Source organism: Oncorhynchus clarkii, chromosome 26, assembly GCF_045791955.1.
Source record: "Oncorhynchus clarkii lewisi isolate Uvic-CL-2024 chromosome 26, UVic_Ocla_1.0, whole genome shotgun sequence".
In the NCBI taxonomy this organism is placed as follows: Eukaryota; Metazoa; Chordata; class Actinopteri; order Salmoniformes; family Salmonidae; genus Oncorhynchus; species Oncorhynchus clarkii.
The window spans coordinates 37,696,441-37,720,532 of NC_092172.1; the positions used below are offsets into that span (position 1 = coordinate 37,696,441).

General features: G+C 41.9%; 1 protein-coding gene across 2 annotated transcripts; it reads right to left on the minus strand.

Annotated features, from left to right (window-relative positions):
• Positions 1-2,328: 2,328 nt before the first annotated feature.
• On the minus strand, positions 2,329-20,832 carry LOC139384929 (BBSome complex member BBS4-like). 2 transcript variants are annotated; one of them, XM_071129839.1, is made up of 16 exons: positions 20,779-20,832; positions 17,447-17,489; positions 14,472-14,551; positions 11,432-11,495; positions 11,090-11,201; positions 10,685-10,757; positions 10,401-10,454; positions 10,113-10,240; positions 8,871-8,925; positions 8,630-8,698; positions 6,076-6,228; positions 5,670-5,841; positions 4,931-5,000; positions 4,379-4,517; positions 3,754-3,970; positions 2,329-3,462 (listed from the first exon to the last, which is right to left on the minus strand). In XM_071129839.1, exons 1-16 carry the CDS (start codon positions 20,830-20,832, stop codon positions 3,284-3,286), a joined length of 1,662 nt encoding a protein of 553 aa, XP_070985940.1. In that variant the 3' UTR covers positions 2,329-3,283. The 2 variants fall into 2 exon arrangements, with proteins under 2 accessions (XP_070985940.1, XP_070985939.1); XM_071129838.1 differs by lacking the exon at positions 20,779-20,832 and having other exon boundaries at positions 17,447-17,645.
• Positions 20,833-24,092: the final 3,260 nt, after the last annotated feature.

A 24,092-nucleotide genomic window follows, 5' to 3' on the forward strand; every position in this document is an offset into this window, starting at 1 on the left:
CCATGGGGTCTATATATAGGGGCGGACCCCAGCCGTGACACAGGTGTACACGGAAGTACATCTGTAAATCCTCACCTCGGATGTATCCCTCCGCCACAGGGTGATACCAATATATTGGAGTGATCCATATAGCTCACATAACCGTGGTTACATACGTAACCTTTGTTTTCTATTATACCTTGTCCTTGGCGATGACGTGCAGACACAAAACAACTGGCTGCTTTGGTTTCTCTCAGAGACCTTCCAGACGGGTCATTTTAGAGTTGGTAAGTAATGCGGTTTGATCATCGTTATGATTTTTGGATATATGAGTATTTATTATAAATTCAGTATAAGCAAATCAGAGATGGAATTATGAATACTCTGAATGGCCTTATCGACATCCCCATCCCACGCTCCTCAAGGATTCAATTTGCCAGTGTGTGGTACCCTTTGTCAATACATACACATGATTTACATTCATTACTGTTTTCCAATATTCATGAGGTTTGGCATTTTACAGTCCTTTACCGAGCCAGGCATGTACTATCTCATTCCAAACACTCCCATACGAGCTCTCTCCTAGTCAAACAAGCCAACATTCTCATTCCTCAGTCAGACATTCCAAGTGTGGCATTTGTTAGGATTGTGCTGTTTCAGAAAAATACATTGGTTCTAGACCGCAGTATACTATAACTTCTTGACCAGATGAAAAACAGAGCAAATGCCAGTTGTCCTTGTAAATAGGTAGTACTATTCAGACAGACATACACTGAGTGTATAAAACATTAAGAACAACTTCCTAATATTCTGTTGTTTTGTACACTCAGTGTAGATACTGTATGCCTTCCTGATCCAACACTGCTCCCTACTGGCAAGTCAAAACACTGCAGAAGCTGTGTCTTTGAGGTAAGGTATAATGAATATACAGGTAACTGTCAAAATAATGGAAACACTGAGTAAATTCGGGATACAAGGGGGTTTTCTCGTTTAAGCAAAAGACCGTCCTCCGTGACCCAGAAACCGATAAGTAGTCGAGGAGTGTGTCAATTAGTTAGTAGCAGAGAGGAAGATCCATCATCTTTGTTAGTAGGCAAACGCACGTAAGAATGTCCTCCCGTCCTCGATAGAAACCTTCCATCAAGGATACTCATGTGTATCCTATCACGGAAGAGTTTTGAAATCTGCCACACCTCCTTTGAATTAGCTTTTGTTTTGTCCGATGAGGAAAAACATGCACACGTTTAAAAACCATATGCTACTTGTTGTTTTATCTATAAAATGTATTGTACAACTTCATTTATTTTGGGATCCACCCCTGTAAACGTCACTTGCCTAATGCCTAATGACGCACGAGAAGGACCGTCTAAAATGTAAGCAAGCGGCATTCCATCCACGTTCACTCTCCTCGATTAACATTCTTTTGACACTTTTTCAGAAGGAGCCGCGAGGTGAGCAAATCAAATTCATAATAGGCCAATCTTTATTGTAAGCCGGTGTTTTCACACATGTGTGGTCCTTACAAGCCAACACCTGCTAACCATGTGTACGTGACCAATAATTTTTGGGGGAGTTAATTAAGCAATTAACATCCCATCAGGCTTAGGGTCACGTATAAAAATTATGTGCATGCCATTATTTTTGCTACTATTGCCATGTCCCCATAGGATAATGCCCCCACCCACATATGCCATGGTCGTCTGTCACCGGAGCCGTTTTTCAAAAGTTATCGGATAGGATTAAATGCATAGAAATAATGAATAGAACGGACAAATTATTGATCTGAATGGGGACTCTCGTCCTATTCTACTTCTATGCATTTAATCGGGATAGATAACTTTAGAAAAACGGCCAAAATGCAGATCTCAACCCAATAGAACACTTATGGGAAATTTTGTAGTGGCGTCCGAGACAGCGTTTTTCACCAATAAAACAACAAATGATGTATTTTCTCGTGGAAGAATGGTTTCGCATCCCTCGGATAGAGTTCCAGACACAGGTAGATTGCAGCTGTTCTGTCGGGTCTTGGTGGCCAAACTCCCTATTAAGACACCAAGACACAAATGGCCACCTGGACCATTTACATTGACCCTCCCCTTTTGTTTTTACACTGCTGCTACTCGCTGTTTATTATCTAAGCATAGTCTCTTTACAAATTACCTCGACTAACCAGTAACCCCTGTATATAGCCTCGTTATTGTTATGTACATTTCTTGTGTTACTTTTTGATTCGATTTTTTAAAAACTTTAGTTTATTTAGTAAATATTTTCTTAACTATTTCTTGAACTGCATTGTTGGTAGGGCTTGTTCACGGTAAGGTTTACACGGCGGTGACAAATAACATTTAATTTGATATATCGTTTATTTAGTCAGTTACCTGTATATTACATGCATGTTCACACACACTTACACAAGTCTTCTGCGTGCCACAACTGTTAGCCGCTGAGCTAAACGTCTAGGCCTTAGCTTGGGGAGCTAAGTCAAGTCTTTAGTCTCAGACAAGGCTACTCATCACGCTAGCATGGTTTACCCAGCCAACCGTGTCGCATTTAGCCTAACACTACTCAGACTAAAATAAAGAGCAGAACACTATCAATCACCTTCACGGCACTTTGGATTTTGCAACAATAAATACACATCTATTCTGTCAAACATCATAATTTCTAAACATCTTAAAATTCAACAATAGTTAAAAAAGGCCCTTGATAAATCCATATAGTAGGTATAAAACACTACAATCTTTATTTCCCTCATCTCATTCATGATTGTCATATCTTAGAGGTTACTTAAAATGGAGGAATGTATATTTAGTGTCATTATAAACAATAATCCAGACCTGCCACTGACCAAGGCTAAGTAGAAAAAATCATATGCTGCATTTGACACGGCCCGATAGAGAAAGTTGAACAGAGGAAGTATCTGAAACTACTGAAAAGAGATCATGTCAAGGCCTTTGATGATCAGGAAGTCAACTCATTATGACACCTCTGTCATTAGGCTGGCTCACCTTGGTTAGTAAGACCATTAAGAAAGAGCAACATAAAGCACTTTCTAACAAGCTAAATCAAAACGCTAGTGAACGCCTTGTGGCCTTCGACTAACTATTCTTGATGAAAACTAAAACGGATAGGGACCGAGTGACATTCTGGGAGTGATGATACACTACAGGCCTGTGGACTAGATAAGCTGAGTGACATTCTGGGAGTGATGATACACTACAGGCCTGTGGACTAGATAAGCTGAGTGACATTCTGGGAGTGATGATGCACTACAGGCCTGTGGACTAGATACGGGACGTCTAGTCTAGTTCAGCTCTTGCTTCAACTTGTTCTTCTTGACTTTGGGTTTGGCTGCCAGAGGGGGCATGGTGGTGGAGGGGTCTGACTCTTCTGGCTGAGGGGCTCGGGTGGGGGTGTTCTCCACATCAGGCTCCTCCTCCAAGGCCAGGGAGGGGGGCGTGGGCTGGCTGTGGGGGGACACTCCTGAGAGACAGGTATTAGATATTGAAAATGTAACTAAGTATACGCAGTGTTCTGTAAAGAGTTAATGTTGTATTGTTGTTACACTTCAAGGAGCTCTCAGAGATGTGATTCAAGTTAACAGTCTACTGACAAGATCATATTATTATGTTAACTTGACACGTCTCTATCGCATTCATATACCCTAGTTAATTACCAGTAGTGTAGTGGAGGGTAAACACTATGTTAAGCGAGCGTTTACCCAACTATCACGGAAAATGCATAAAAAAATCTAAGGATGGTGTGATGTGTTACCTGTGGGGAGTGAGATGCTCTTGTTGTAGCCTGCGGCGGAGGACATGGCCTGCTCCAGGGCCTGGTTGGTGCCTAGGGGCTGCTGGGAGCTGCCAGGGGTTTTACCGGGGGCCCCAGCCGAGCGCTGCTTAGACTTGGGGTCTTTGACCGGCTTGGTCCACTCCAGGCTCTCTCCCACCTGCAAGGCAGCGGCCATCTTCTGAGCCATGTCCATTAGCTAAGGAAACAAAATGGCTGTATTTGGAAAAGTCAAGAAATTGAAGAGGGCATTTATTGTTGTTGATATTATTAAGCCGACGTGAGAATGTGGTACAATATACTGACCATACTGTATTACATTAAATGCGTCATATTAACATCAACATCACGTTAATGCAACATTGGCAAACGTTTCTCTCTTCCATCAGTAGTTTAAGCTCACAAGAAGCCGCTGAAGGGAGGACGGCTCATATTAATGGCCAGAAACAGAGCAAATGGAATGGCATCAAACCATTCAACTTATTCCACTCCAGTCAATGCCACAAGCCCGTTCTCCCCGATTAAGGTGCCACCAACCTCCTGTGTTTGACCTACACTGTATGTGCCATGTCAGACAGAGTATAGAGAGGAAGCTACTGTATTGTACCTCAGGGTCAAACTCAGTGTTGCTGTCCTTCAGTATGTTGACTTTCCTTTCCATCTCCTGGTACTGTTGCAGGGCTCCCTTCTTGTCCCCGTGGTTGTACAGCAGAATGGCAAAGTTCAGGTTGACCAGAGGGTTGGACCTGGGAGGAACATGGAGCCAGTCAAAACAGATGGACTTGAGATAGATAGGTAGATCAGTAATCAAAGGTAGAGTCATCGATGTACGTAAGTAAACAGCAATATTGGGTTGATGTCTGCAACAACTAAGAGCATTAAAGTGTGAGGTACTCTGATCACAGGAGGCTGCTGAGGGGAGGATGGCACATAATAATGTCCGGAACGGCGCAAATGGAATGGCATTAAACACCTGGAAACCATGTGTTTGACACCAATCCATAGATTCTGCTCCTCCCCTCGGCCTGCGGTGCTGTTCGTGGAAATATCGTATCTCAGTCTCATTTTAAATTAATTACATTCAACACAACTTGAACTACGTGGATTGACTCAGGACAAAAGTTCAAACTATATGGAAGTTCGATTGGGAGGAACTTACTGGTCTAAAGCCACAGCTTGTTCATAGGATCTCCTGGCATTGTCCACGTCCTCCAGATTGGTCAGTGCAACTGAAAGAGGAGAGTGGTCAGTTCAGTGGGAACTACAAAAACTAAACCTATAAAACCTATAGAAACCTGTAAACATCCATAAACACATTATAAAACAGATCCCATTACATTAACACTATTCCAGGGTAAATATAAGGGAATGCAATGTGGTACCTTGAACCAAGTATTTAAGGTTGCAAGTTACATAGTACTCATAATGCCTTAGGCACAGATTTAGCCTGGTCCTGGACTTAAAGGACTAGGCTGGATCTGGATCTGGGGAAAGTGGCACATAAAGCCAATTCAGATGGGAGCAGGCAGGGCCAGGCTAGTGTTACCTGCTAGTAGCATGTAGAGTTCTCCCAGGCCAGGCTAGTGTTACCTGCTAGTAGCATGTAGAGTTCTCCCAGGCCAGGCTAGTGTTACCTGCTAGTAGCATGTAGAGTTCTACCAGGCCAGGCTAGTGTTACCTGTTAGTAGCATGTAGAGTTCTCCCAGGCCAGGCTAATGTTACCTGCTAGTAGCATGTAGAGTTCTCCCAGGCCAGGCTAGTGTTACCTGCTAGTAGCATGTAGAGTTCTCCCAGGCCAGGCTAGTGTTACCTGCTAGTAGCATGTAGAGTTCTCCCAGGCCAGGCTAGTGTTACCTGCTAGTAGCATGTAGAGTTCTCCCAGGCCAGGCTAGTGTTACCTGCTAGTAGCATGTAGAGTTCTCCCAGGTGGGGCTGCAGGTTGGTGGCAGCGCTGAGGAAGTGGAAGGCAGAGGCATACTGCTGCATGGTGAGGTGCACCAGGCCCAGGTTGTACAGTACCTTCCAGTCAAACGGAGACAGGTAGTGGGCCCGCTTCAAGCAGCTGATGGCCTGGTTCACACAGAAAGGACACGGGAAAGGAGAGGGGTTTAACATGGCTAGACAACAAAACAACAACTGTCCTTAAAATGTCATTTGAGGTACTGTAGTGTACTGTAGTCTTAGTATGCCCCCTTTGATGCCATGGAAAGATATGACGTCTGTCATATTTGATCTATCATATGACATACATCTCTCCTTGACACCATTTTATATGTACAGTACATGAAATATGAGAATACGCACTGCTACATATTTCTTCTTGCCAAAGAAGCACATGCCGATGTTGTTCCAGAGCGGGGGGCTCTCGGGGACCATGCACGCTGCCACGCGGTACTTGTTCATGGCCACATCAAAGTCCCCATGGGTCTGCATCATACTGCCTGCTGCCAGGATGGCCTAGTAGGGACACATAAACATAACTGACATACTGTACATCAGGGATCACCAGCTAGATTCAGCTGCAGGGATCACCAGCTAGATTTAGCTGCAGGGATCACCAACTAGATTCAGCTGCAGGGATCACCAACTAGATTCAGCTGCAGGGATCATCAACTAGATTCAGCTGCAGGGATCACCAACTAGATCATCAATTTAGCTGCAGGGATCACCAACTAGATTCAGCTGCAGGGATCACCAACTAGATTCAGCTGCAGGGATCATCAACTACAGTACCAGTCAAAAGTTTGGACACCTACTCATTCAAGGGTTTTTCTTTATTTTTACGATTTTCTACATTGTAGAATAAGAGTGAAGACATCAACACTATGAAATAACACAAAAAGTGTTAAACAAATAAATATTTTAGATTCTTCAAAGTAGCCACCCTTTGCCTTGATGACAGCTTTGCACACTCTGGGCATTCTCTCAACCAGCTTCATGAGGTAGTCACCTGGTATACATTTCAATTAAAAGGTGTGCCATATATATATATATATATATATATATATATATATACACAGTGCCTTGCGAAAGTATTCGGCCCCCTTGAACTTTGCGACCTTTTGCCACATTTCAGGCTTCAAACATAAAGATATAAAACTGTATTTTTTTTGTGAAGAATCAACAACAAGTGGGACACAATCATGAAGTGGAACGACATTTATTGGATATTTCAAACTTTTTTAACAAATCAAAAACTGAAAAATTGGGCGTGCAAAATTATTCAGCCCCCTTAAGTTAATACTTTGTAGCGCCACCTTTTGCTGCGATTACAGCTGTAAGTCGCTTGGGGTATGTCTCTATCAGTTTTGCACATCGAGAGACTGAATTTTTTTTCCCATTCCTCCTTGCAAAACAGCTCGAGCTCAGTGAGGTTGGATGGAGAGCATTTGTGAACAGCAGTTTTCAGTTCTTTCCACAGATTCTCGATTGGATTCAGATCTGGACTTTGACTTGGCCATTCTAACACCTGGATATGTTTATTTTTGAACCATTGTAGATTTTGCTTTATGTTTTGGATCATTGTCTTGTTGGAAGACAAATCTCCGTCCCAGTCTCAGGTCTTTTGCAGACTCCATCAGGTTTTCTTCCAGAATGGTCCTGTATTTGGCTCCATCCATCTTCCCATCAATTTTAACCATCTTCCCTGTCCCTGCTGAAAAAAAGCAGGCCCAAACCATGATGCTGCCACCACCATGTTTGACAGTGGGGATGGTGTGTTCAGGGTGATGAGCTGTGTTGCTTTTACGCCAAACATAACGTTTTGCATTGTTGCCAAAAAGTTCAATTTTGGTTTCATCTGACCAGAGCACCTTCTTCAACATGTTTGGTGTGTCTCCCAGGTGGCTTGTGGCAAACTTTAAACAACACTTTTTATGGATATCATTAAGAAATGGCTTTCTTCTTGCCACTCTTCCATAAAGGCCAGATTTGTGCAATATACGACTGATTGTTGTCCTATGGACAGAATCTCCCACCTCAGCTGTAGATCTCTGCAGTTCATCCAGAGTGATCATGGGCCTCTTGGCTGCATCTCTGATCAGTCTTCTCCTTGTATGAGCTGAAAGTTTAGAGGGACGGCCAGGTCTTGGTAGATTTGCAGTGGTCTGATACTCCTTCCATTTCAATATTATCGCTTGCACAGTGCTCCTTGGGATGTTTAAAGCTTGGGAAATCTTTTTGTATCCAAATCCGGCTTTAAACTTCTTCACAACAGTATCTCGGACCTGCCTGGTGTGTTCCTTGTTCTTCATGATGCTCTCTGCGCTTTTAACGGACCTCTGAGACTATCACAGTGCAGGTGCATTTATACGGAGACTTGATTACACACAGGTGGATTGTATTTATCGTCATTTAGGTCAACATTGGATCATTCAGAGATCCTCACTGAACTTCTGGAGAGAGTTTGCTGCACTGAAAGTAAAGGGGCTGAATAATCTTGCACGCCCAATTTTTCAGTTTTTGATTTGTTAAAAAAGTTAGAAATATCCAATAAATGTCGTTCCACTTCATGATTGTGTCCCACTTGTTGTTGATTCTTCACAAAAAAATACAGTTTTATATCTTTATGTTTGAAGCCTGAAATGTGGCAAAAGGTCGCAAAGTTCAAGGGGGCCGAATACTTTCGCAAGGCACTGTATATATGTGTGTGTATACATTTTTGGGGGAAAGACATTTTTTACTAAGAAAACTTGGGCGGCCAAATAAAATGGATTTGTGTCGCCAGTTGGGGATCCCTACAGTACATACACATACAGTACACATATACACATTCAGATTCAATGTTGCAGTTATACAGTACATTGGTGTCAGGGGTTTATAAAAAACAAAACAAGCTCATAAAATGGTGGCCACTTACCTTATAGTTATTAGGGTCATAAGTAAGTGCATTCCCGAGATGTTCAAATGCTTTTTGGTATTTTCCCAACTGTGAAAGATTATCAACAATCAGTGCGAACAAACATCACCATTCTGGAAAAATTTAATTGACATTTTTTTGGGACACAACATAATATACTATTTTGTTTGTTTGAACTTTTCCCTAATAAAAAAAAACATTCCACTCTTAAGAGTGTGTTCAGAGTTGATTGCAGACCCACCTGCAGATACAGGAGCCCCAGAGTGGTCAGCAACTCGGCATTCTCTGGAGAGAACCTACACGGAGGGAAAGACACCTCTAATTTCACCTTCACGCCTGCAATTACACATAATAATGTCTATCTACACTTTGTCTAATGCAAATGGAAGAACGGAGCTTGGAATTTGCTGATTATTTAATGGGTTCGTTTCAGCATAATTGCAGAGTATTAATTATGACTGGGGGGGAAGAAAATACTTAAAGAAGGAGCCTTGAGAGGAGGGGTGAGGTTGAATTAAGGCTCACAGTGGTTAGTCTAATTAAAAGCAAACCGAGTAGCTGGGCAACTTGATTAATTCATTTACCCAATAGGCAGTAGTAATAATGAACACGGAAAGGCGACCCCATATATACACTGACCTTTGTCATTACCTTATTTCCTCCGCTGCCCTGGATAGGACGATTATTTAATGGATACTTGGGCTTTGATCCTATATCCATACTGACATAACACGTACTCATACTAAAACACCATTTGCTAGTATGGATGCACAAACAAATGTATTGCTTCGTTCTAAGTAATATGCTAGTGAGGGTATTGAAATAGATTTGGACTTGTACAGTACGTTGAACAAGGCCACGAGTGGCCTTCAGTCAGAGATGATAAGTGAGCCTGATTCAGTTGTTTAGATGATTGAAATCAACAATTTTAGAGTAGAAAATGTTAAACTAGTGTGATTACAACCAGGAACAGATCCCACTGTTCAAAGCACAGCATGTTTTCTTCGTCTTTAGGGATTTTTTACTCCTCTTTTATTCTATCTTAAATGAACATCATTAATAGCTATGTAGGGAAAATTACCCTTCTGCTGCATAATCATTACTGTGAAAAGGTTGTCTAAAACTCGTATATATTATCATCGCTCTATTATTAAAAAACTCTTCCCTAATGAAGGCTTTAGTGCTTCCAGTTTTGTGAATAATGTAAGTTGTTCCTCTAGTATTAAAAACTAACACATTGGGTTTTTAATAACAAAACAACCTTTCAACAAACCCACATTTTCTTCCATGAGGATGAACTTCTTTTAAACAAAACTTAATTACACTGAATGTTCTCCGTAAATGTCACCTATTCACAATTCTTAAAAAAACCAAACAAATGTCCTTTAGGATATTTTCTAGGGCATATTAGAAGTGGTGCAAAGTTTCCCAACTTTTAGAACAGTTTGTTTGAACTTTTAACAATCTCTACATCCAAACGTACTCCACTGCACTCTTGTACACTTCGATGGCTTTGTCCGTGTCTCCCGCCAACAAGTGGACCTTTCCCAGTGTCATGAATGTCCTGTCGTGTTTTTTCAACTGCAGGGCTGCATTCAACTGCTCTTCAGACTGGAATACAACAGATACAGTATCTCTACTCCATCATCCACCGTCAAATACTTGTACACTGGCTGAGACGCCATTTAATATTGACATTTCAATGATAAAATAACCCTTTAGTCTAATTACTTCCTTATGAACAGTGTGTGAAAATCCAGCTCATACTTACATTTTGGAAGTCTTTTATGAAGGAATAGCATACACCCAGATTATGGTTGATCTCCTAGAGTGAGAAAAATATCAGAGTGGCTATATGGAGCTACAACACAAATTAAAATGGCTGACTATGCATATAGTTCATTGTTCCACTCTTAAACCCTATAGCTGAGAAGCAGTGTGTAAATCCAGGAAGAGCAATGCTGATGGATAAATCTTACGGTGCCAATGGTTACAGGAACAGGCCAAAGATAAGCAACTCTACTGAGTAGAGGAAACCACAATCTTTTCTCTTACCCAGTCTTTCTCATTGAGCTTCCCAGCTTCCTGATAAACCTCAATGGCTGCCTTGTGTTTCCCCAACAGAAAACTGAAGGAAAAAAAGATGCATAAACAACTATAAATGGAAGTACACGCACAGAGTAACCCTAAATTCAACATCTCCTAAATCAGCTAATGCCCGGTGGGTATTCTACTGCAACATGGTAGACGTGCATCACCAAGGCGGATGCCGAACAGTTCCCATCCCTCATACCATATAAACTACTTTGATCTTGTAAGGAACCCTGCACTAACACAATCGTATATCATTATTATATTCTGTATGACCTTTTCCTGGCCTGGGCCTGTAGAGTGATCTGATCAACAGCAGTGTCTCCCCCAGGCAGGCTCAGGGCTGAAGCAGGGGTACTCTCTACTCACAGCGATCGGGCCACTTGTTTGAGGTTGTCGGGGCTGGTGGGATTGAGGATGGCACAACTCTGGAACAGCTCCAGGGATGGCTGGATCTGCCCCTCCAGACGCAAGATTAGTGCTTCATTGCAAGAAAACAGGCTTTTATGTTAGCATGAAAAGGCGTTAAACCGACACATTCAATTCTAAGGCGCAGTAGGGGGTAGAAGCCTTTTTGGGGGAGGAAATGTTACATCTATCGCTTGGTTTTGACTGGAATAGACTAGAGCTCTGTTGTGGTTGGGATAAACCGTTTGAACGTGATGAACACATGATGAGGGATGTGGAACGTTATGTAGTATGGCTTCTTACCTTGTACGTATATGGCATATTCACACATTCCCTGGGTCTCCTGTAGCTGCTCTTTGATCATTGCCTTTGGGAAACAACAAACATGATCTCTGCTCCTAGAGCAAACTGATGTTACCAGAATATTGCAAGAACTGAATATGGACAGTATTTCCTAAGTTGGTAGTCTCTTCCCACAGCCGCTATCGCCAACACACTGGGGTGGAGTGCCATGAGTCTGGCAAGGAAGACTAATACATAGGCTACACTCAGTTTTGTGATTGACAGATAAAGCATTCCTATGACAACTAAGACAGACATACAGGTAACTGGCAAAATAATGTCAAAAATACCTTTTAAAGTGTCTTTGCTCGCTTTGAGGACAATACGGTGCCACTGACACGACCTGTTACCAAAACCTGCGGGCTCTCCTTCACCGCAGCCAACGTGAGTAAAACATTTAAACGTGTTAACCCTCGCAAGGCTGCCGGCCCAGACGGCATCCCCTAGCCACGTCCTCAGACAATGCGCAGACCAGCTGGCTGGTGTGTTTACGGACATATTCAATCAATCCCTATCCCAGTTTGCTGTTCCCATATGTTTCAAGAGGGCCACCCTTGTTCCTGTTCCCAAGAAAGCTAAGGTAACTGAGCTAAACGACTATCGCCCCCGTAGCACTCACTTCCGTCATCATGAAGTGCTTTCAGAGACTAGTCAAGGATCATATCACTCCACCCTACCTGACACCCTAGACCCAATCTAATTTGCTGTAATAGGTCCACAGACGACGCAATCACACTGCCCACTGCCCTAACCCATCTGGACAAGAGGAATACCTATGTAATACCTATGTTCATCGATTACAGCTCAGCATTTAACACCATAGTACCCTCCAAACTCGTCATTAAGCTTGAGACCCTGGGTCTCGACCCCGCCCTGTGCAACTGGGTCCTGGACTTTCTGACGGGCCGCACCCAGGTGGTGAGGATAGGAAACAACATCTCCACCCCGCTGATCCTCAACACTGGGACCCCACAAGGGTCCGTTCTCAGCCCTCTCCTGTACTCCCTGTTCACCCATGACAGCGTGGCCATGCACGCCTCTAACTCAATCATCAAGTTTGCAGACGACACTACAGTGGTAGGCTTGATTACCAACAACGACGAGACGCACTACAGGGAGGAGGTGAGGGCCCTCGGAGTGTTGTGTCAGGAAAATAACCTCACAGTCAACGTCAACAAAAAAAGGAGATGATTGTGGACTTCAGGAAACAGCAGAGGGAACACCCCCCTATCCACATCGACGGTACAGTAGTGGAGAAGGTGGAAAGTTAAGTTCCTCGGCGTAAACATCAGGGACAAACTGAAATGGTCCACCCACACAGACAGCGTGGTGAAGAAGGCTCAACAGCACCTCTTCAACCTCAGGAGACTGAAGAAATGTGGCTTGTCACCAAAAACACTCACAAACTTTTACAGATGCACAATTGAGAGCATCCTTTCGGGCTGCATCATCGCCTGGTATGGCAACTGCTCCGCCCACAACCGTAAGGCTCTCCAGAGGGTAGTGAGGTCTTCACAATGCATCCCTGGGGGCAAACTACCTGCCCTCCAGGACACCTACACCACCTGATGTCACAGGAAGGCCAAAAAGAGGAGAACAACCACCCGAGCCACTGCCTGTTCACCCCACTATCATCCAGAAGGTGAGGTCTGTACAGGTGCATCATAGCTGGGAGACTGAAAAACAGCTTCTATCTCAAGGCCATCAGACTGTTAAACAGCCACCACTAACATTGAGTGGCTGCTGCCAACATACTGACTCAAATCTCTAGCCACTTTAATAATTACAAATTGGATGTAATAAATGTATCACTAGTCACTTTAAGCAATGCCACTTTATATAATGTTTACATATCCTACATTACTCATCTCTTTTGTTTTTACTGTACTCTATACCATCTACTGCATCTTGCCTATGCCGTTCAGCCATTGCTCATCCATATATTTATATGTACATATTCTAATTCATTCCATTACACTTGGTAGTTGTTGTGAAATTGTTAGATTACTTGTTAGATATTACTGCACAGTCGTAACTAGAAGCACAAGCATTTCGCTACACTCGCATTAACATCTGCTAACCATGTGTAAGTGACCAATAAAATGTGATTTGATTTAATAGGGCGTTAGGCCAACCCGAGCGAGAACAGCTTCAATGCACCTTGGCATATATTCTAGAATTGTCTGGAACTCTATTGGAGGGATGCGACATCATTCTTCCACAAGAAATTCCATAATTTGGTGTTTTGTTGATGGTGGAAATGCTGTCTCAGGCGCCGCTCCAGAATCTCCAATAAGTGTAAGTGTTCAATTAGGTTGAGATCTGGTGACTGAGATGGCCATGGTATATGGTTTCCATAGTTTTCATGCTCATCAAACCATTCAGTGAACACTCGTTCCCTGTGGGTGGGGCCATTGTCATCCTATGGGGGCATGGCCATGGTAGCCAAAACATTTTATACATGACCCTAAGCATGATGAGATGTTAATTGCTTAATTAACTCAGGAACCACTTTTGTGTGGAATCACCCATTTCAATATACTTTGTATCTCTCATTTACTTAAGTGTTTCCTTTATTTTGGCAGTTACCTGTAGTAAACCAACATGCTTGGTTCATTCCCATTTTCACCCACAACAAGTGTTATAACAGCTGTTATTACAAAACTGTACTTCTGAGATTGTGTAGTGGATTCATTCATTATTTTATTTATTTAACTACGCATGCAGGGTAGGAGAAAAATAGCATGCGCTAGTAGCATTTTCACATTTCCAGACGGAACACAGCTTGAAACAGAAGATTACATCACTATCTTCTCAGCAGAAGACACTAAGACAAAGTGAGGGGGAGGGAGCCCTTGATGCCTTCATTCATTATTTGCATGCTGTCTAGGCTGACAGAAAGGTCAGTGTGACACCAATGCACATTAAACAAGGGGGAATGAATGACAGTCAGGGACTGGACCAGACCACTGGGAGAGACAGCGCTGCAGGGGGGGCCTACCTTGCAGGTCTCATAGTCTTTGCGAATGTAGTGCAGGTGGATGAGCCAGTTCCTCCTCTCCAGAATGGGAAGTTCCGGAGCTGAGGAGGAGAGGCAGAGTAGACATTCAGGGGTGATGAGGAGACGGCATATTGGCCCGATACCAAACAAACCCCTCCACCCTTTCTCATTTAAGGCCCTTGTTGACCCGCACTGATAAGAATATATTTAATAGAACAATCCATGACGTGGTCAGAAATCAAGTACAGAAACAACGGTCTCATTCTGACCTCTCAGAACAACTGAAGCTGACATTACAGTATATGAGTTGAGTCATGCTGCCAGTGAATGGCCATTTCATGTTATACTATCTCAAATCAAAGTTTATTGGTCGCGTACACAGATTTGCAGATGTTATCGCAGGTGCAGGGAAATGCTTGTGTTTCTAGCTACAACAGTGCAGTAATACCTAGCAATACAAAACAATAATACAAAAAAGTTAAAAGAAAGAAATGTAGAAATATCAATAAGATATGTATTTAAATTAAGAAATATTTATAGCATTTTCAATGATAATTCAGAAGAGACTATCTCTTTAAAAGTGATGGTCATTTTATTACCTGAAACTACGGTGCTCTGCATCAGTCTTTAATAAGACAAGGACTGATGCAACATTTTCCAACAAAAACCCTTCGGGCTACTTTCCTCAGACATAATAAGTAAGTTAGATAATAGTTATAGTACTGCTAATTGTTAGTTACAGACAATGATGTTGTTTTATTACGCCTCTGCCTTTAAGATATTATCCTTGTTGCCCAGGCAACCATGTCTTTAACAAGCTCAGTGCTCCTGACAGGAATGAGAAGGAGCACATGCTACAGACAGACAGACAGACAATGGGGAACATGAAATTGAATACAGTAGGATATATTTGGTGAGCTAAGATGGCCATGCCAACCATGCTTCTGTATAACAGTACTGGAAACCTTTCCTCTAGCAGAACACAATTGTATTCAAGATAGCTGCCATTGTAATTCCAAATAGAGTGACTTCTTTGATTTCAGTAATCCTGTTATCTTGTACCTACCTGTGAGGCAGCAATAGGACACTGGCTATATGAAATGAAGCTGCCTGAGACTACACTACAGGGTATTGGGTGGATGTTGTTAGGTTAGTGCCTGTGGAAAAAACTGTGATTTACACCAAAGCTCCCCTCTGTTTTATCTCGCCAATTGTTAAGTCGGAGCTCCAGTGTCTCACAGCAAGAACCTCGACTGGAAGCCCACTCTAACCCCACAGAGAAAGCCTTCCCTTTCCCCCTGTTCGCTGAGTGGTAGACTGCAGTGCATGGAGACGGCATCTCCCCTCTCATATTTGCCGCATCAGATTTGGAGTGGCCTTATTTGTGGGCTTAATCCGCTTTGGCTCCTGCCGAGACAGCAATAATATTCTTGTCTCTGGGTTTCAGCTGCAGCCCTGTGGCACTTTAAGTCCACTCTTACTAAAGCTGGGCAGATTTTGAGGAGGGAGGGGGGGGGGGGGGTTCGTCTGTGACATGTCTTCATGGGACAATAAAGAGAGAAGCAGCAATAGGAAGAGGAACCCAGCATGGAACCGTCCAAATATAGCCAGCGAAAAGGTTTCATCCCCACAACAAAAATCCTCTCATTGTATGCATGATCTCGGTAATGTGTAGAGAGAGGAGACAGCTTTGTATTATTCTGTTCGCTACAACAACAAAAAAGTCCAGCTGAGCAAAGAGGATAAGTTGGAGCAGAATGCTTGAAGAAAAGCCTGCCGAGATTAAAAGACCCCTGAAGAGGATCAAGTTCACTCTTCAACTCGTCACCTCTTTGGAAATTGAGGTCAAGTAGAAGAACTGTGCGTTAGTGTTTCTCCTACAATTGCTTTGTATCAATAACATGACTTCTGTAGTGGGCTGCACAACAATATGAGTTGGCACACAAAATACAGTGGGTGATGTATGAGGGGGCCTAAGGGTGATATCATGGCCTTTTAAACATTTTATTAAAAGGTCAACTTCTGTGGGATGGATGAAAACAATATCTACAAGCTATTCTATACGAATGCTAGGCCTATATATTTTTTACTGTGTTCTGGAATATGGTTGCAAGTTTCTGTCAGCTTAAACATTAGAAAAAGGGTAAGGGCGCCCCCTTTAGTCAAATAAAATATATGTTTAAAGTCTGTAACACACTGCAGCGAGCATTAATTCAATTCTGGCATTTTGACTTAGTCTCGTCCCTATGCAACACTGAGGGTCAGGTTTCAATGACGGACTGTTTTGGCAACTACGATAACGGGAAAAAAATTGCTCCGCGGTGGGTCCTCTTCAGACAGATCACGAAGCAGACATGCCAGAATGTCGTGATTCGAAAACAAAGTTTGCATGCAAAACATTTAAAGTAGTTAATGCAAACTAGCCACTTGTGAAATGCACTCATAAAAAATAACCTACGTGATCTTCACCTTGCTAGCTACTATTTTGTATTTTATTCAAGCGGAAAAGGCAGTGACTAGGCAGCAGCGGATGCTGCTGAGGGGAGGACGGCTCATAATAATGGCTGGAATGGAGTCAATGGAATGCTATTAAAGACATCAAACATGTGTTTGATGCCATTCCAATGACTGCATTCCAGCCATTATTTTGAGCCATCCTCCGCTCAACAGTCTCCACTGGTAGGCAGTGACGTAGTTCCTCTATGTCAAACTGACGTTCTATTACGTAGAGACGCTGTTATGCTGGAGCATTTTTTAATTATGGGAGGGAACCTGGATGTCAAGAGTAATTTTGACTAGGGTGACCTTAGTAAATGCTGTCAGTTAGCCAAACCATTTCCCCTTAATAAATAGGCCTGTAGCATCATGTGTTTTTTCTGTATAACTAATGCCCTCCACTGTCATGTTAAAACACAGGTGTATGTGACATTTCAATGGAAAACTGTAGAGTCACTGTTAAGTTATTAGACATTTACCTTTTGGAGCCTGGCGTTTCTTCGTCTCAGAGGCCACTGGGAGCTGAAAAAGAGGGAGATCCATGAGGCAACAAATTGGGATGTGGTCAGGGAGTCTCAATTTTGGAGCAACTCCTGGCCTGCATCCTGCCACCTTCTTCACCATTCCCCTCTGAGGATGCATTGTAACCTACACCTGGACCATCAGACTCTTTTGGTCACAGACAGCCATTAAACACTACACCTGGACCATCAAACTATTTTGGTGACATACAGCCATCTTTGGTAGACTAGAACACTTAGTGAGTTTGATGCAGCTAGCAGGCCCTTTACTAGGCATGACATGGATCTAGAGACAACATGCCTGTGTCCATTTATGTAGGAGCTTTAATACACTCATTACCTCTTTCACCACCTTTTGTTGTGAGGCTTTCGCTTCCCTTATAACTCACTTTAACATAACATATCTACAATACAAAATCCATAATACAGCAACATCAACAGTAGTGTGTAACAATAACACAGTGTTACACACTACTCTATGTAATTGTGATTGGAGCCCAAGAAGAGTAGCTGCAGCCAATGGGGATCTGGAATAAATACAAATACAAAACTGTGTTTGGTATTTGTTCAAATGCAAGATTTGTCTGTGCTTTGTTGCCAAGTTTATTTGTTACATTTTCTATCACAGATAGTTTTTTGTGTGGGTTTAAAATATTCAATTAAGTCTAAAATCTGTTACTCATTTCATTGAGTGTTGATTTGATTGGACTAAATTGCACTGCGATGACTTTGCTCTACACATGTTCATAAAACACCTTTATTGAGGATCTCTTCCAAGAACAAGCAGTCACGTAAAAACATCTTAAAAGTATAAAGTAATGTAACATAACGTTCACGTGAAAAAAAATCATAAAATACAAAGTCTAACATAACATTCACGAACATCTTGAAAACATCTTGTGCAAAAAGAAATATCATTCAAGCAAAAACAATTTTTTTAAATGTTGCGCTGCAAATTCACGTTGTTACAAAAGTATATATATATTTTTTTTGCACAGCCACAACTTGAGCACCGCGGTACTTGGCACTAATCACAAACAACTTGCACCACAAAGCTAAAACATCAGTGCACGGTTATGATGGTGTCATGTAAAGAGGTCCTAATTGCATCCCGTACAGTAGCAACACTTTCCTCCACTGGCCCTTGTAGTAAACTATGGTCTTGATCTGTGAGCTTAGCCTCTGTCTGCTGATGATCCTGGCCAATGATGTTCCGGTTCCATTCAGCCAGAAACTGTTCTTTCTACAACTGATCTTGGCCAATGTTTCATTCATGCCAGAAACAATTCTTTCTTCAGTTCGCCTACATTGTGCAGTATGCAACACGCCGTTACAGTGTCTGTCGTCAACTTAACGTCAATGTTGATGCACTTCACCAAACGTCCCTTCAAGCATCCTAAGACGTAGTTAATAGCCACCCTGGCAGAACTCAGGTGGTCATTAAACTTCTGCTGGTGGTTATTCAGAGATGTGTCCTGGGAAAAGCCTGTCATTAACCACCTCTTCAGTGGGTACGCTGGGTCTCCTACCGGATGAACTGGCATCTCTACACCAATGACAATCGCTGAACTCTGTGGAAGAGGAGAATAATTGTAGATTCAGAAACAATTGTATACATGCAGTAAATAGGTCATTACTATGCTTGCAGAGGTTTTTAGTTATGTGCTTATTCTCTATAACTGAAGCAAAATCAGATGTTTAATCACATACTTCCTGGGGAAAAAGATGCGCCCCCCCCTGCCAGTCTGAAATGATCAGAGTTGGCCAATACTCTCACCCCCTGTGCGATCTAGACACCCCATATAGACATCAGTGAAGCTAGAAAAAGACAAACTGCTCAAATGTGGCTTATATCACCAAGTGATAACATGGCCTCTATTTGTTTGTCAAAACAGAAATTATATGAGCAGCAGAACACTTACCTGAGGTTGTGATCAGCAACGGCCTGCAACACAGAATAATGCTGCCCTTTGCTGTTCAAGTAGTCCTTTGGATATTATTTTGAGGCAGTGATGGGGATGTGTGTCTCACCGATGGTCACCAGCACATTGCGGATACCCAAGCTGCTTAAACCCACAGATGGTGGCTAGGATGTCTTTACCACCGGGTAGCGAAATAAAGCGGTTGTACTTGTCTTCACGACAGGTGCAGTCACCTGTCGTAGAATGATGCAAACAGTGGAAACACCGCCTCCAAATAAACTTTAAATAATATGGTGCTCGCTTGGTGTTGCACACCACCACCAAAAATAGAGCAAACCTTCGACGGTATTCAATTGTGTTTCAGACATTGGTGGTCTGTTTAGTTCCCTAACTCTACTAACTGTGCAAGGTGTTCAAATGTGGTCTGAGTCATGCGGAACTGTTTGCGCCTTTGATCGTCGTCAAAATCATCCAACATCATACTGCAAACATCTTCACCGGGTCTTGGACCCCGCTTCCACACACCTCGAAAGCATGTTGCATCCTCGATTGCTGCTTATTTCGTCAGTACATATAGTGGTTGTAGCGCGTAAACGCAAAAACCGTCGTCGTCTGTGCTGTCGTTCAACGTCATACCGTTGTCTGCTCAGGCGTATATTTTGAGTGAAATTATTCTGACAACTAGAAAGTAGACTCGGCATGCTCTATTGCAATTTCACTACAGCATTATTTACTAAATGCAGTAACGAAAGTACCTTAAGAAGGCTGGCTCCAGCAACACTTTCATCCGCCATGTTTGCTGTCCAACAATAACAACGTGTCGCCGACTAGTAATGACGACTTCACATCTGCTTGTGGCGTCCAGTAATATTGGTCGTCATTAAGAACGCAAGATAAATCATTGAACTATTTGAATTGAATGTACACTAATTATCGACAGATGGAATAAAGGCATACTCCTTGATTTCGTGAGTTTAGCTAATTATCGAGCTAAACAAAACCTGTTAATGTAGCATGTTGTGATAATTAGGTTAAGATTAGGTAAGGGGTTAGGGTTAGTTAAAATGCAAAACCTTCCAACTTTTGACGTTAATTTGACAAAAGATGGATCCCTTTTTTAGCCATGGCCCCATACGGAGCTGTAACGTCAACAATTACTGCTGTAATTACTTTATTAGCATTAACAAGCTAGTCGTTAGCTAGCTGCTATGTTTTCAGCTAGCTAGAACTGGAGAATGCTAAGCAAGACGTTTCTAGACATATTACACTGCTAACAACAAACATCCCAGCTAGTTATATCCAAGACATTGCAGATTTTATTCGGTTTACCATTGTAATTCCAATTCATAGCAAGTAAATTATCCTCACAGTTAGTGTGTTTTCTTCGTCCGCCATCTTGACAGCGCAGGAGGCTGTTGCCATGGTTACGCTAGAACGGGGTATTTTTGAGCTCTGTTTCAAAAAGCTTTACCAGTAGCTAGATTATGAAGGACTTCTGTTTCTATCATCTCTGACACTGCAGGGTTGGGGAAATTACTCTGAAAATATAGTTTACCAAGCTACCAATTACTAAACACTAAAATAAGTTAAACTGCACTAAATCTACCCTTAAGAAAAAACAAAGTTGACTTCAGGAGTAGTAGTTCACAACACAAACTACTTCGTGATAAATGACCATAATTCGACATTCATATGGTCCCCCTGCCTGTGTGGGATCGATTCCGGGCACTCCTGTATCTCCCCTTTTATTCATGTTGGTCACACTGTCACAATATACAATGAGACAGTGTCTGATGGTCCAGGTGTAGGTTACAATGCATCCTCAGAGGGGAATGGTGAAGAAGGTGGCAGGATGCAGGCCAGGAGTTGCTCCAAAATTGAGACTCCCTGACCAAAGGTGCAATGATTGAAGTGGGCCATTTTGCCAAAAATGTGTATGGAACTTACAGGCAGATTATCAATGATATCCTCGAGTACAATTTTGATATTGATTTGCAAAAGGATAAAGATCTTATTAAAAATATCATCCTCAACTTACGATTAGTCGAAAAGAAAACAAGGCCAAATTTGAAAGGCATGTTAAGTAAAGAAAAACATGAATTGTTACAAGAAACTTGAACAATTGTGCCTCCCAAAAAAAGGAAATATGCAATAATTTCAGGTGACATGGAGGTCACTCGGGCATCAGCTGTGTCAAAAGATCATAGACTTAAAGAAGTAACAAAAAGAAGACGACTAGATTTAATGAGGAAAAAGAGAAAGTTTCACAGCAAGGAAGATGAAGAAAGACCAATTTGAAAGAGCCAGACAAGTTTCTCAGTGTGTTAGGACAGAGAGCGTCTTTACTGAGACTGATTCAACACAGTTTTCTGATGAGACTGAAATACTTGGCCATGAGAATGGATCTGCTGACCGCTGCATAAAGGAAGAGACTGATCTGGACTTCATATCTCTTCAGGCTGTTAAGATGGAGACCATCAACACAGAGACCGATGTAATAGAGTGTTATGCTGAAGCAGTGCACAGACGTGTTATGAACCAATCCTTAATGGTCTCCACAGTGACAAAAACAGCTGCTCTACCTGGGAAATCTGAAAGAAATGTCAGGCGTAAAAAGGCAGGTCAAGGAAAATTAGTGTCTAACAGGATACAAAAAGCAAATAACATAAAGGAAGTGAAATATCAGACGATGGCCAACGATATCTGCTCAGTAAATGACTCAAAAAATAACTGAATTAAGGCAGCCCTCCGCTGGAGGGAAGGTTGAGGACCCATACCCCAACTGCAAGAAAATAGGTGTAGATTTCCATGTTGGATCTGGAGCAAAACAGAAACTTGACACAGGTCTACTGTCTAATGGGGTAATGACTGAGGTTTCACATTTTGCCGAAGAGATGAATCGATCTCACGCACATGTCATCTGTGATATTTTAGATTACAACTTTGATCTTGGTTTGCAAAATGATCAACGGCATGAATTCGCAATTCGGACTATGGTGAAAGTAAAGTACTTGATGGGGAAGTCCAGACTGCAAAGACATGACTTGATAACAAAAGTCTTCAAACTTCCTGATCCAAGGGCAATTCCTGTATCAAAAACACATGTAAGATCCAGCCTTTTAAATGACATTGTGTCATTTCATCTGAGATTGAATAAAGATGTAGAAATACAGCAATTGGTTATAAAGAAGAAGGAGGAGGAATGTGTCTCTATAATGTCATTTGAAGAAGATGGGCTGGTTGAGTATGAAAAGGCCCAACAGGACAACACTCTCTCTCTGATGAACTTTGACCTTGATGCCAGCCAGGTATCTCCTCATCGTGTCAAAGAGACCATGTCTAATGAAACAGATGTATCCCTATCTGATGAAGAAGCAGTACACAGACCTACAAGGGACCAATCTCTTATGACATCTGCAACAGAAGATAAAACAACGATCCTCTACCCCCTTTGTAAGAAAATAGGTTTAGACCTTGACGTGAAATCAAAAGGTGAGGGAAAATAAAAACTTAACTGTTGTTTATTGACTAGAGGTGTAATTCTTGAAGTTGCAAAGTTTGCGGCCCATGTGTGTGGAACCTACAGGCATATTGTCTCTGCTGTTCTCGAGTACAATTTTGATCTTGTTTTCTCAAAAAATGTAGATCTCCTTGAAAATATAATTCATAACTTAAGATCAGTCAAGAAGAAAATGAAAAGTCGAAGTTGGAGACTGAAAGGCAAAAAAGTTTGAATTGCTAAAAGAAAAGTTCTCAATGGCGCCTCAATGGAAACGTTCTGGGGTTCTAAATGTAACAAAAGAAAGGCCACTGAATTACAGGAGGAAAAATAAAAAAGAGAAGCTTTAATAGCCGAGAAGATGCAGGAAGATAGGACATTTTGACATTTTCACTTAGGGGTGTACTCACTTTTGTTGCCAGCGGTTGAGACATTAATGGCTGTGTGTTGAGTTATTTTGAGGGGACAGAATTTACACACTACATTTATACAAGCTGTACACTCACTACTTTACATTGTAGCAAAGTGTCATTTCTTCAGTGTTGTCACATGAAAATATATACTCAAATATTTACAAAAATGTGAGGGGTGTACTCACTTTTGTGATATACTGTATATATAAAAGTGAAATTAAGAAATCATAAAGAGTAATGTCAGAGTCCGGCAGTCATGGGTGCACACAGGGAGTACAGGAGGGGGCTGAGCACACACCCCTGTGGGGCCCCCGTGTTGAGGATCAGAGCGGCAGAGAGTTTGTTGCCTACCTTCATCTTCTTTATATTAGTATGATACCTCACAGTTTATCTTAGTCATGCCGTTCCATTAATACAGAGGTTTAGTCTGAATAGTCTTTGTGGATTCCCTTGGCCTCCCTTTCACTTGCCTGGTCCTGACTTTGAAACATGAAGACTGAAAACAGCAAAATAACAAAGCCATTTAAAAGGTTATTGTTTTATTTTATTATTGATTTTTACTGGACTGGGACAGGCTGTTTTATCTTTTCATATTTTTGTTGGTGGGATCAATAAGTTATCAAGTTTTCATCAAGTCTATATTCATCCATTTTTGACCTAAGGAAGTACACTGCTTTTATCCACAATTTGAAAGTAAAAAATAAGACATTCTTGAATGGCATTCTTGAATGCCAATGGCATTCGTGTTTCTTGGACACAGGCAACAGGAT